This window comes from Platalea leucorodia, assembly GCF_965183815.1.
Source record: "Platalea leucorodia genome assembly, chromosome: 1".
Lineage (NCBI taxonomy): Eukaryota > Metazoa > Chordata > Aves > Pelecaniformes > Threskiornithidae > Platalea > Platalea leucorodia.
Window position 1 is genome coordinate 107,045,806 of NC_138823.1, and position 12,299 is coordinate 107,058,104.

At 37.6% G+C, this 12,299-nt stretch overlaps 1 protein-coding gene across 1 annotated transcript in view; it reads right to left on the reverse strand.

Moving 5' to 3' along the window:
• Positions 1-12,299, reverse strand: part of ADCY1 (adenylate cyclase 1) — a gene marked incomplete at its 5' end in the record, with an annotated part of 160,895 nt that overhangs the window by 17,114 nt on the left and 131,482 nt on the right. Inside the window, 4 exons of the mRNA XM_082310612.1 lie at positions 3,676-3,802; positions 4,429-4,685; positions 7,593-7,682; positions 11,516-11,600. Of these exons, the coding sequence (XP_082166738.1) occupies positions 3,676-3,802; positions 4,429-4,685; positions 7,593-7,682; positions 11,516-11,600 (559 nt within the window). The remainder of the gene's footprint in view (positions 1-3,675; positions 3,803-4,428; positions 4,686-7,592; positions 7,683-11,515; positions 11,601-12,299) is intronic.

The window sequence follows — 12,299 nt, forward strand, 5'->3', positions numbered from 1 at the left end:
TTATTGTTTGTGTTTATTTGTCCTTTTTCCCCCCAGTTTTGTTGAATAATTTGCATAAGCAAAAGTGATTAGCAGTCATAAATAACTAAAATGCTCCTATATTTGCTATTCACAGTTATTGTCATATGAGGCACACGGAGTTACTCAACAATGTTATGTAGAAAATTAAATTCTCCTCCCACTGCCTGTTAAAACAAAAACAAACATATATTTTCTGGAAATACTGTGATATTCAGAAAGGTTAAATTTGACACAGAAAAAAACCTAGCAAAATCAAGAAGAACCTATAACACCATTGACGTGTGAACAGTAAGTACAAATATAAATGTTTTAACAACTTATCATCAATCAGAAAAATCTATTTTTTCCACAAGATGTACATAAATCATACTTTATTATCTCTGTTCTGGTTACGTAACCTAGATGCATGGAAATTTGATTAACTTTTCTTGAAACTGTATCATTTTTCTAAATCAGTTTTTCTTGTTTGAAATCTGCTTTTCCTCAAAACACATTTTTTCCCTAACGTGCCAGACAAAATCTATGGAAACGGGTTTTCCTCAGACCTTAGCATAGACCACTGAGCATCTATCTATATGTTCTTATTAATAATGGTATTAATTGCAGGATACTTTCAGTGTTCAAAATATCATTTAGCTAGTACTAGACTGTTTGTTGTTTGTGATGAAGTAAATGAAAATATTTATGAAATCCTTTTCATTGCAGCTTATGTCACAAATGGTTTTATTCATCTGAGAACATTTTTACAGGATTAGCCCCACAATAAGCCTTACTGAAAGTAGGCAAACAAAGTGCTTACAACTTGCAGAATAGCCCTTGTGTCTGAAATTCTTCCAGTTGTAAGCCAACAACTGAGAAGCTTCCTAAAAATACATGTTGTACCATGTTGGCACATCTTTCACATAGCAGCGGCTGGCTACTGGGAGATGTGAGCCTCCAGCTCTAGCAGTGGTTCACGCAATTCAGTGTTTGCACAAAGAACTAGCACACTCACTCTGTAAAACAGAAGAAGATCTCCACAGTCCCTGCACACTAAGTCAACGGTCTTTCTAAAACTTCTGCTACCAAGATTGTAACCAAGTTAAGCCAACATGGTTCAATGGTAAGCAGTACTGCAGCTGTAGAGAAACATGACCAAGAATGCTGTTTAACCATATACAGGGCTCCTGCAGTCCAGCACCTAGAGAATACTTTCACTCAGGAAGGTGTTTTTTACCCTTGTCTCCTCTTAAAGATTGTTAAAGAATCAGTAGCTTGGAGTTTGCTAAATATTCAAAGGCAGTTTTAACATATAGATATTTCCAACCAACAGTCTTCCCAGAGCTTTTAATACGCAGATTTTTACTATGCCAAAGAGCCTAAGAAGTACAAAGATAATGGTTTTTTTACTTATCTGTTTGAATAGGTAAGCACTATAAGCACTTCTGTAACATCCATCACGACAGTACTTCTGCACGTTATGTTAATTAGCCCTTGTATCATTTACAACCAATATACAAAGTGGAAACCAGGACAACATTCCTTACAACATGTTATCCACTATTATTTATTGTACAGGGAACAGATCTTCCACGTGGAATCAAGAAGAACAAGGGTGTATGCCCAGATCATCAAACAGGCTAAGCATCTACCCAGCATACTGATTTCAAAGAATGTAGTTCTGTTGATTTCTGACTTTTCTACCTACACTGATTTTTTTTCCTTTCTGGTTGTTATCATGCAAATCTCACAGACAAAATGGTACCACATAAGTACCTGATTTGCAATTGAAAAGATCTGATAATAGCATTTGATCTTCTTGGATGAAAAGCACTTTTTGAAATGGTACCCGAAGATGCCGCTGGACATTACTGAAATTTGATAGGCATCCATATGTCTTAACTCCCCTTATTGTCCTTTGGAGTAAGTGCACAACGGTTTTAATAATAGTGGTAGATGACTAGGTATTTCTGTAAAACCTGGCCCCAAGAAAACAGAAAAAGTTTATATTTCTTCCTCTACTATTGTTCAGTTCTGGTCTTTCAGCAGGCAAGCATCCCATTAGTTTCCTGTACTTGAATTTTTAAAACTAATTGATTGCTAATTAAAAACCATCTTAAAACTAAGAATCTTTAAGGAGTATATTCCTTAGGGATGCACAATTTACCATGCAAGTCATAGTAGCTGGAATGACAAAAAGCATTTAAGATGCTGGAACTCACTTTTGACCTGTCGAAAGGCCACAGGAGAGCAAAACGGTATCTTCCTGCTTGCTACTCTATTTCATGGCTAGGAATAATCTACAGAAGGTCTTGTATTCATGGATCATATGGTACTCACATACCTCCACCATCTGCCAATCTATATAAAGATGTACAGCTAGTCATGTGCTGCTCTGAGTTTCAAAGTCAGGGGATTTTTTTTTCCACCTGAAAACTATATTTGTCACCACAGCAAGCGGAAACTATTAGCAGTTTGTCCAAAACAAACTTCTGAGGCTGACAGGCACAGCACCTATCAATACTGCAGGTCATAGGACAAAAATTAAATGAAGCGCTTTTGACTCAGTTAAACAGCACAGAGTCCACAGAAATTATAGAACAAGATAAACTTAAATCATAAAGGAGGTGGACATGGTCTTGGACATCAAGACAAACAAAAAGTCCCAACAGAGCTTAACTGTTAGGTTGAAAAACTTTAAGAGTAGAAGATAATAGAGCTAAGTCATTCCTGATTTCTCCATTCTAGGTAACACAGTAGAGTCAGGGATGTGTTTAACCCATGTGTTCCAGTCTTGATCTTACAGGTAAAAGCAAGCAGTGCGACAATTTATACCATCCTCTTAACAACATAGTTAACAGGGTGTAGGTGAGAACAGGATGTGACCTCTGTGAACTACAAGAGTGTAAGAGTGTAAGATTTATCGGAGAGGCAACTTCCAGATTCCACCAAAACAAACTTACATCTTCTTCAACTTTCTCCTTCCCTCAGGGGCCAGTATGAAACACTTTAGAGGTGGGAATAGGACTGCTGAGAGGTGTGACAGGAGGTAGACATTTCCTGATGCCCCTGCTTATGTTTACTATAATTTCTATAGGTTTTGCTGTGATTATGATAGTTAAGAAATATATTAAAAAAAAGAAGTCCATGCACGTGGTATCTAAATAAATTTCTGATCTTCCTTTGGGAAAGAGTTCCATAGTTTCATTGCATGATATGGGTATAAGTATTTCCTTCTATCGGTTTTATTTGCTTCTTTTCAGTTTACCTGAACATCAACTTATTTTCACGCCTTTTTGTATTATAAGATGAAAAAAACCCATGGATTTAGTTTCTTTATCTGAAGTTTCTATTCCTAACAGTCAATTTCCCATGTTTGAAATTCTCTCTATTCATAATGCACTTTAGATACAAATATATTACTTCATCAGTGATGTACTGTTACAGAAAAACTACAAACAGCAAAAAAAAATCACTTCTCCAGAGCAAATGAATTTTATAGGTCTGTGGAAAGAAAGCTCTAATAATTTTTGTCTGTAAACCCCAACAGACATGAAAAATTTTGGAAGTGTCCTAGTCCAACGAATTTGTTCTGAAAGTATTTGCAAGCCAATTCAAAAAGTCAGAAATCATTTTGTGTGCATAGATACTAGAAAGAAAAGCCCTATGACTTACCTGCACAGCCCAGAGGTAGTCCAGACGCAGCTTCAAGTCCACCTGTCTGGAATGCAGTGCCAAAGCACAAGAAAATAGCAAAATGGCTAGTATTGGTTCATAGCCACGCATATAAAAGGAGCCACCCCTTAAAAATACAAGGAAAGTAAATGGGTTATTCCAGGTTTTCTAATACCTAACACTGCATGTTTTTAATATCAGATATTTAGTTTAGAACATGTGGGTACCCCCTAATCACTAGCTTTTGCTGAAGAGGTTCATACGGGCAGGGAGATGGGTGACAGTAAATCTGATCACTGCATCACACCAACATTCAACTTCTTGAGGATTTTATTATGCTATACATTATTGTAATGTGTGTGCATGCTTTTAATTAGGAAGTATAAAAAACACTCAAAAGCTCAAAAGCTTAAATGAAATTGGAATTAGTTGAGGGCTGCTAAAATATGGAAGTGACGTTTTTAACAGTGTTTTTTTATTTCATAGTCTAATTAGACTGCAGTGTGTTCAGCTGAGGTATGTTAGCGTAAAACTACAGAATAATGGGGCAACACTTGCTAGTTCCCAGAGGCTGATCTCCTGTTGATAGATATTACTAGATCCTACAACTGCTGGGGAGAGGATGGCTTATACTCTACTGAGTATATAGCCCTAAGCAGCACTGAATGCTAGAGGACAATTCACAGATGAGTAGTCAATGTCGTGACTATCCATAGAGAAATACCCATTGCTTTAACTTTGCAAGATACCTACCCCACTGCTTTTCTGTAACCACTGAGTTCCAGAATAACTATGTACAAAATTGTAACAAAAAGCAGGAGAATCATTTTTGGCAAGGAAGATACACGTAGAAATATTGCCAAGGTGAGAGTCCCCACTACACAGGAAAGGAAAGCATAGTGGGCTGTGTCACATGGAAGTTCATTCATGGTTTTATTTGTTCCACGAGGAGAAATGATAACTATTGAACTGCTGGAATTGGTATTCCAAACCCAAGGCATACAGCCAACCTAGAAAAGACAGGAGACGTGAGAAGAGGAGAAAGTTAAATATGAAATAAACAGAAATGCAGCTGCTATGGGGGCTGATTGTAGTTCATTTCTAATTGGGAAAATACGGCCGTGGAGTTTCATCCAGCTCACTGCTCTAATAAAATCTCTCTCCTTTTCCTGTAACCCTTTACTCCGTTTTAGGTGGGAGACACTCTTTGTTCATTAGATGCCAGTAAGGGCAACCAATTAAAGTCTGGGCTTAGTTGAACAGTTTCCCTCTCAGTGCTCAAAACCAAGAGGTTCTCAAGCCGACATATTCCTGCAAAATTAAGGAACTTCAGTAACCATTTTATGTGGCCATGCCGGTGAGAAAGGTTCTTGCACAGAGCACAGAAAGAAATGTGTTTGTTTTATTGACTATATAAATTGTGTCGATTTCCATTAATCAAATATAAAATAAAAGATATTTAATCTTTGAAAAGCTAAACTCGGATAATATCTTTTCTCCACTTCAGAGCTACTTCTGCTATCACGTATGATTCAAATACAAAGCCTCATCTTCAATGATCCCTGCCATTTCAGTTATCCAAGGAGTTCCATTTCCTCCCTAGTCTGGGAAATAAACAAATGTTTTAGTGCATTTCCTAAGGGAAATCTGAGGAAATTTAACCACCTTCTTCCAAAGGCAATGCCATGTACACATCTCAGAGCTGTTACCCAAGGAAGGGAGGAATTTCTGGCAAATAGTGCAAGTCCCTAGAGCTCCAATTTTAATTGTACTCCAACCTTCACCTCTATGAAGGGAGAGGATAAGAGTTAGCATAAAAGGGGAGAGCGGGATGGTAGTGTGAAATTGATTTCAACAGGCACCGCCACATAAGCCCTGCCCTGTACTTAAGCTTCTCTTTTGAAGTGTGTTATTAGACCTTTTTATTCATCCTAACCACTGATAATGAAATTTTATAGCATACTGTAAAATAACTGACAACCTGAAAGGTGATTAAGCAATATATTTTACAGGGGGTTGTAGTAATTTAGAAAGATGAGACATAACAGATAAAATGTGAATTAAATTCATAATGGCTAACATTATGAAATGAGATGAGATGAGAAAGAGTGAAGTGAAAAATCCGTTTAATGTGATTTTGTTCAATATCCTTAAAAATGCTGTTCGTACTAAACTCGTCCAAAAACATAGGCATGCATGAGGGCTTCATAAATGATGTGCAATCCATCCAGGAAAACACCATCTGCTCTACAACTAACAGTGAAACCTCAACACCCATCTACTCCGCCAGCTGAGAATTCTAGAGGCATAACTTTGCAGGAACTAATAATTTCTACTGATTAAACATTTTTCCTCAGCATTTCAATGGTTACAGGCTATTTTTGCTTCAATAAAGGAAAAAGTTATATTTGTGACCTATTCTAAGTTGTAACTGAATGATCGCTGCCTTGTGGGAGGCCAGAACTTCTGAATTCTAATCTGTCTTCTTCCACCAATGCTTAATGTTGCTTTAGGCCTTATGATGTCTCTTTCTCATTTTCACCATCTTCAAGTGGCAACAATGGTGCTTGTTTCCTTTGGTCAAACTAAGTGTCAGATCTATGGGGGCTGATCCACAAGGGTTCCAGCTGTCATAATACTCATCTCAATCCCAAAGTCAGATACACAGCACTTGCTGAGATGCTAGCTCGCCTGGAGGCACTGCACATCTCCATGCATTTTGGGCACATTAAGAACCACATATATGTCTGTGTGCTATTAGGGCTGTGTGTCACTCACACAGCTGATGTTCAGGAATTCCCAGAAATGTCTGAACATCAGTAAGTCTTGGTACCTCTCAGGACATTGGAAATCGCAGACAAGGGATCCTCTGCCCATTCAGTTCATGGGGATCAGCTTGGTAGATGTTCTCAGGGCAGGTCCAGGGATAAGTGAATACACAAAATACAAAATAAGGGGCTTGGCATCTCAGTTAGCACTATGAATTGCTTATGAAATCACTGTCTTCCTATCGGTCAGAACACATTGCCTAAATCCTGCAGAGAGGCATTATTTGAGACATCTGCCTTCTCAGCATTTCCAATTGTGTTTGGTGTGCTATTTTTGTGCGAATTCTTTCCTTTGGGTACCCTAACATGTTTAATTCATTAGCATTAGCAGCCAAAATGCTGAAATTGAGTGCTAGGAATTTGACAAGGCAACTAAATGCCAAATACTTAGGTGGAAGTTTAAATCCCATTTGACATTCAAGTCCACCATGTAGAACTAGCTGCTAATCTACAGTAAAAGAAGCTCAATTTTTAGAAGTATTGAGCCAGTTCACTTCATACAAGAGAACCTTCCTAGACATTAGTTGTGAATGGAGCATGTGAGTAGCACAGTGTAAGCACCTCTTCTCATTATGCAATACTGTCCATATTTTAAGATCTCATTATCTTTTCTGATCTGCCTGGACTAAAAACATCTCTGTTATTACACAGAAATATGTTCTATAAGTTGCCATATAGAAATAAGTAATGTTTGACACCATGCCTGTCTGTCACAAAATATTAGCCATTGAACTAGTAAGCAAGTTGAACATTTAAAAATAGTTTTCCCATAAAGTACATGATGTCAGGAGACTATGTGATACTAAAGTTTGATATAAAAATTTCTACAGGTGTTGACTAGGTATTATTATCTGTGTAATTTGCTAATGACTTTGCCATTCTTAATTCAACACCCTGACTCAGGGCAGCAAAAGTTCATATTATAGCAATGAAAGAGCTTTAATTTTGAAGAAACATGCTCTGCAGGTATGAATAACAAAAAGATTAAGAGTTCACGAGACGAGAATACGGTATGTGTTTAATGGATCCATACTTGGTAGTTCTTTAAACAGAACGCTAAATTAAGCTATACTTGATTTAAATACTCACCACACACCCTTGAGCCACGGAGTATATTAAGATCACAATAAAAATACACAAAATGGTACGAATTTGTATTGTCAGGCACCCTGGAAAACACTAAGGAAGAAAAAAAAGATTTATAGACAAAGATTTCTAAAGTGGGGTTCTTATTTTTTAGTAGTCTATAAAAAGAAGTGAATAAGGGATACAGAAATTTTGCCTGTACTGCAAATTATGATACAAGTATGCAGTTATTATTGTGTACATGTGTTTTAATGGTAATTGCATTTTTGGGGGTAATAAATGTGAAATTATTATTATTATACATTATTTCTCACTATAATTAAAACTCTTTGAAAGGTTAGTAGGATGTCTGCTAATAATGCAAATAATAAATTAGGATGGCATTTGATTTTGTTCCCATGGGGAAAATACCCAAAGCATCTTTTGCCTTGCAAATTATCAGCTACAAATAGTGATCCAAGAGAACATACTGTGGTAGCATAGAATTTTGGAGTGGTATTTGTGTCTTCTGCTATAATAGTCACATTAAATGCCAGGGGAGTTTTAATTATCAGGACTCATTAAAAATATTGAATTTGTCAGGGCAGAAAGAGCAGTAGAGAACAAAAATGCCTGGTGGAATGCTGTCTTGTGAATCTCTTGCTCATCTCCATTTTTACCCTGATTCCATCATTGTGAAGTGTGAAGTGCTTGCTGCTGTGAGCATATATGAAGCCAGTGACAGAAGGTGAGAGAGGAAGGATAAGTCTGTCAGGCTTGTGATTCTTGCAGTCATACAGACGTACTCTGGTTTCAGGGAAAGCTGCTTTCCTTCTTTTTCCCTTGCATTAAGAATGTTTGGGGCATCTATTATCTACTGGATCCACGATATGTCTTTCAGGTCACAGGACTTCTTCCAGTGACTTCAAGGAGCAAGAATCAACTCCAGGAAATAATCAGATTTAAAGGGGGAACAATCCTGTGTCCCTTAAAAGGAGGGTTCTCAAACTTATCAAGGCTGGATTTGACTTAAGATCAAATGGAGCAAGCAAACACCTAATTTTTGGATGAAAGTCACCAGTCCTGACGCAAAGCTGTTCACTTCATGGGTATCATCAACATCAAAAGCATAGCTTCCAGCAGGCAGCAAAGTACCCATAGAGAGGGGCTTCTGTGGCCTTGGCACAATAGAAATCATGTATTGAAACTCCTCCCCTTCCTTTCACATATGCAGAGACAGTTCCCCTGTATGTGTGACCACGAATTAGAAGTTTGAGATAGTTACAGGTGAATCAACTTCATCTGGGCTGTGAAACATGAGAATACAGCAATTACAGAAAAAATAGAAAAACGTGTGATCTGCAAATACATTCTGGCTTCAATATGGATTAAGTCCATGTAAATGTAGATGGGGAACAACCAACATAATATCAATAGTAGATTTATATAAGTGTATTATGGACCTGAGTTAATTGGCTACACCAGAAACCAGTTTAACTATTAACTATTTAACCAGTTTAACTAACAGTCTCAAGGACGGGGATACAGCAGTGTTCAAAATTACACTATGAAAAAAGAGGTAGACTATTTCTGCATTTATTCATCGTTATCACACAGTTCAGGTTGGAAGGAATCTCAAGGGGCCCAAAAGCACTGTCTGCCTTGACCCGCAGGGCCATTTCTGCAGAGTTGATCAGTCCCCAGCCTGTGTCATTGAAGGGGGTTCTTCCTTCTCAGGGCCTGGCATTTATCTATGCTGTATTTCATAAGATTCCTGTTGGTCCATTCTGCCAACCTATCTAGGTCCCCCTCAATGATCATGCTGCCAGTGTGTTGGCTGTTACCCCAAAACTGGAGTCCCTGAAAAGTTGACATGAGTATACTCCATGTCCTTCAGGTCATGGAGGTAAAAATGTTTAACAGGACAGGTCCCAGGATAAACTCCTGTCGTACCCTGCTTACTACTGGCTTCCAGGTAGTGTACGACCATAAACAGCTATGCAATGAATATGATCATCCAGACGGTTTCTTACCCATCAAGTTGTCCACCCAACTAGACCAAAATCCTATGCACACATGACGTGGAACATGTGTGGTTTTATCCATAGAAATAAAACACAAAATAATAACTTTGAAGGAAATATATATATTCCATTAATTCAGTTTGCAACCAAATAAGGTATTTACTGCTTGTTAAAGAGAGAATCCCCATAGTTCCAAGGTAATGCTGCATGGTTAATAGCGACAAAGCAAAATGCAGATTCAAAGACAATGTGTCCTGATAAATTGCACAGACATTTTTTTTTCTGTGTGTGTGCGGTACGTATATGTTCTAAGTGCTGACATGCTAGGCTATTGGGTTAAAAAGGAAAATAAACCTTTAAAAGGTATGGTATGAGACATGTCTGAATTAAAACTCTGACTGACACTTAAAAGATTTATACTTCTGACTTTTGCTCATTCTAAGATTGCATCTGCTCTTTTATGATAGCATAGCATTTGGGGCTTCATTTTCTTTGTTTTCTTTTATTTGTGGAATTTTTATTAACTAAATAAGTACTGTCAGATCCCCAAAATGCTAGGTAACTGGTACAGTAAAACATTATTATAGTGGTTTTATGAATGAGGCATTTGATGCTAAAGCATGGAGAAGTTGAGTCACTTGTCCAGTGTAAAATAGCAAATAAGTGCCAGAAGACTGATTAAAATAGGGGAATGACTGGTTTACAATTCTATATTCATTATACATAGCATATTCATTATCTTTTATCTATAAGACAAATTTTCACCACAAAATTTCAAACCGCAATATTCTGAGTTTTTATATTTCTTTGTTTTTCTAATGCTGGATTTGATCCTGTAAGGTACTGAATCTCTAGAGGAACCTGGAATAAATTCAAATTCTGTGGACTGCCAAAACAGCTGGAACAAACCTTAAGTTCGCACTAGCCCCAGGGAAATGGCATAAAGAGGAGTAATTTCCTACAAACTTCATCTGTGTTTCTACCATCCATAGACAGAACAACAGATGATAAACTACTGTGCCTGTATGAAACAAAAGCGATCATCAAAATTACTCCCAAATAATTGTGTAAGTTTATAAATAAAGATCTGCTCTGTACCAGATACTCTGGTAATATAGTATTTATGTTTCCATGAAAACAATTACTTCTGCCAAAGGGTATTTTTTCTTAACTAAAAATTAGTGTGTGCTAATCAGCAAAGCTGATTAACCGTGTAGGTGTTTTCTCCTGATATTTGCCTGAGAAGACTAAATTTACATTAAGCCACTACAGATTTCTTTCATCAGAAAATTAGTCTGTAGATGCTTTATTCTGATCTGACAGACCTAGTTCTCTCCTACAACAACCAAATGTCCTTCTGCATCATTACTGTTGTGAAAATGTAAGGCAAGAGAATTAATCATTACTAAAGGTTTTGAAAAGGCCAAGGGTTGCATGTGCAAAACATTGTGCTTTACCATCAAAACAGCTGCTGCTATGGCAGGAAAAGTTTTGAAAACAGAGGGGAAGTTAGCAGGACTTTATACCCAGATACCAGTCAGAATGGAAGGGAGAACTAGTTTGCTCCATAGTCAGAAAGGAGAAAAAGTCAGGTTAAAGCAGCTGTTTATCTGAACACGGGAGTGATTCAGTAGCCAGTGGTAGGTGTTCAGGGAAGACATAGCAAAAAAGACAAAAAGCATAGCATTAATGGCACTGAATGCTACACTGCTGTAATGGTTACTCATGTAAAACGTCTACTTTGAGGTGATCCATCTTTGTTTTTGAAGTGCCTAATACATTACTTAGCAATGAACTTGAAAAGCACATAGATTTCAGACTCTATGTATCTGTGAAGCATGCACCGATGGCTTCATATTCGAAAGGACAAATAAAGCATAGCCACCAAAAGAAAGAATAGTCATAAAATCTTAAATCACTTACTTGTACTCGTGTGACATGTAGGTACATAATACAAGCCACTAGGAAGCATATGCAGAACACCAGGAGAACAAGAACTACGGTACTCCTAGAATCAAAATACAATAGCAGTAAAGCAATGCAACTCAGTAGCAGATGAGAACAAACAGCACAGGGGTCCTTCTGAAATGGTATTTTGGGTGAATGGTGGAGGTCTCCCCCTCACCCTTGCTGTAATACTAACAGTTGCAGAGGAAATTTCATAGTGAAATGCACTGCTCTCAAGAAGGAGAAATCGGTAAATGCTCTTGTATATGGTGCTCACTCTGACCTCAGCAAGGAGATCAAAGCATCTTGAAAATTCAACTGTGTGTGTGTCAGGAGAGACACTTTCTAATTGTACGCTAATGCAGAATATTCAGCATGATGACTCTTATAAGTGGAGTGTGTAACCCAATTACTTGCCCTTGGCAGCTGTGTAACAGTTACCAGATGCTCTTCTCTTCTAATCTCTCCTCCTCAAAGATTCAGAAATCAGAGGTCAGTCAACTCAGTCGCTTATCAAGTCAAATAAAATCAGACCGGACTGTGATCCCTTGTTCTAATGAAACAGAGCAACTCCCTCCTTTTGAGTCTTCCTCAATGGTTAGAACAATCTTAGGTTTCACAAAGATGCTGTAATAATTCTTTTAATTCTTAAACTTCCCTCTCCCGATCTTTCAAAATAGGCTTGTTCTTAATGAGAAGAGGGTTGCAGACCAAGCACTTCCCTCCTCCAGAAAACCTGTGTTATTGGAACAGTACCTTA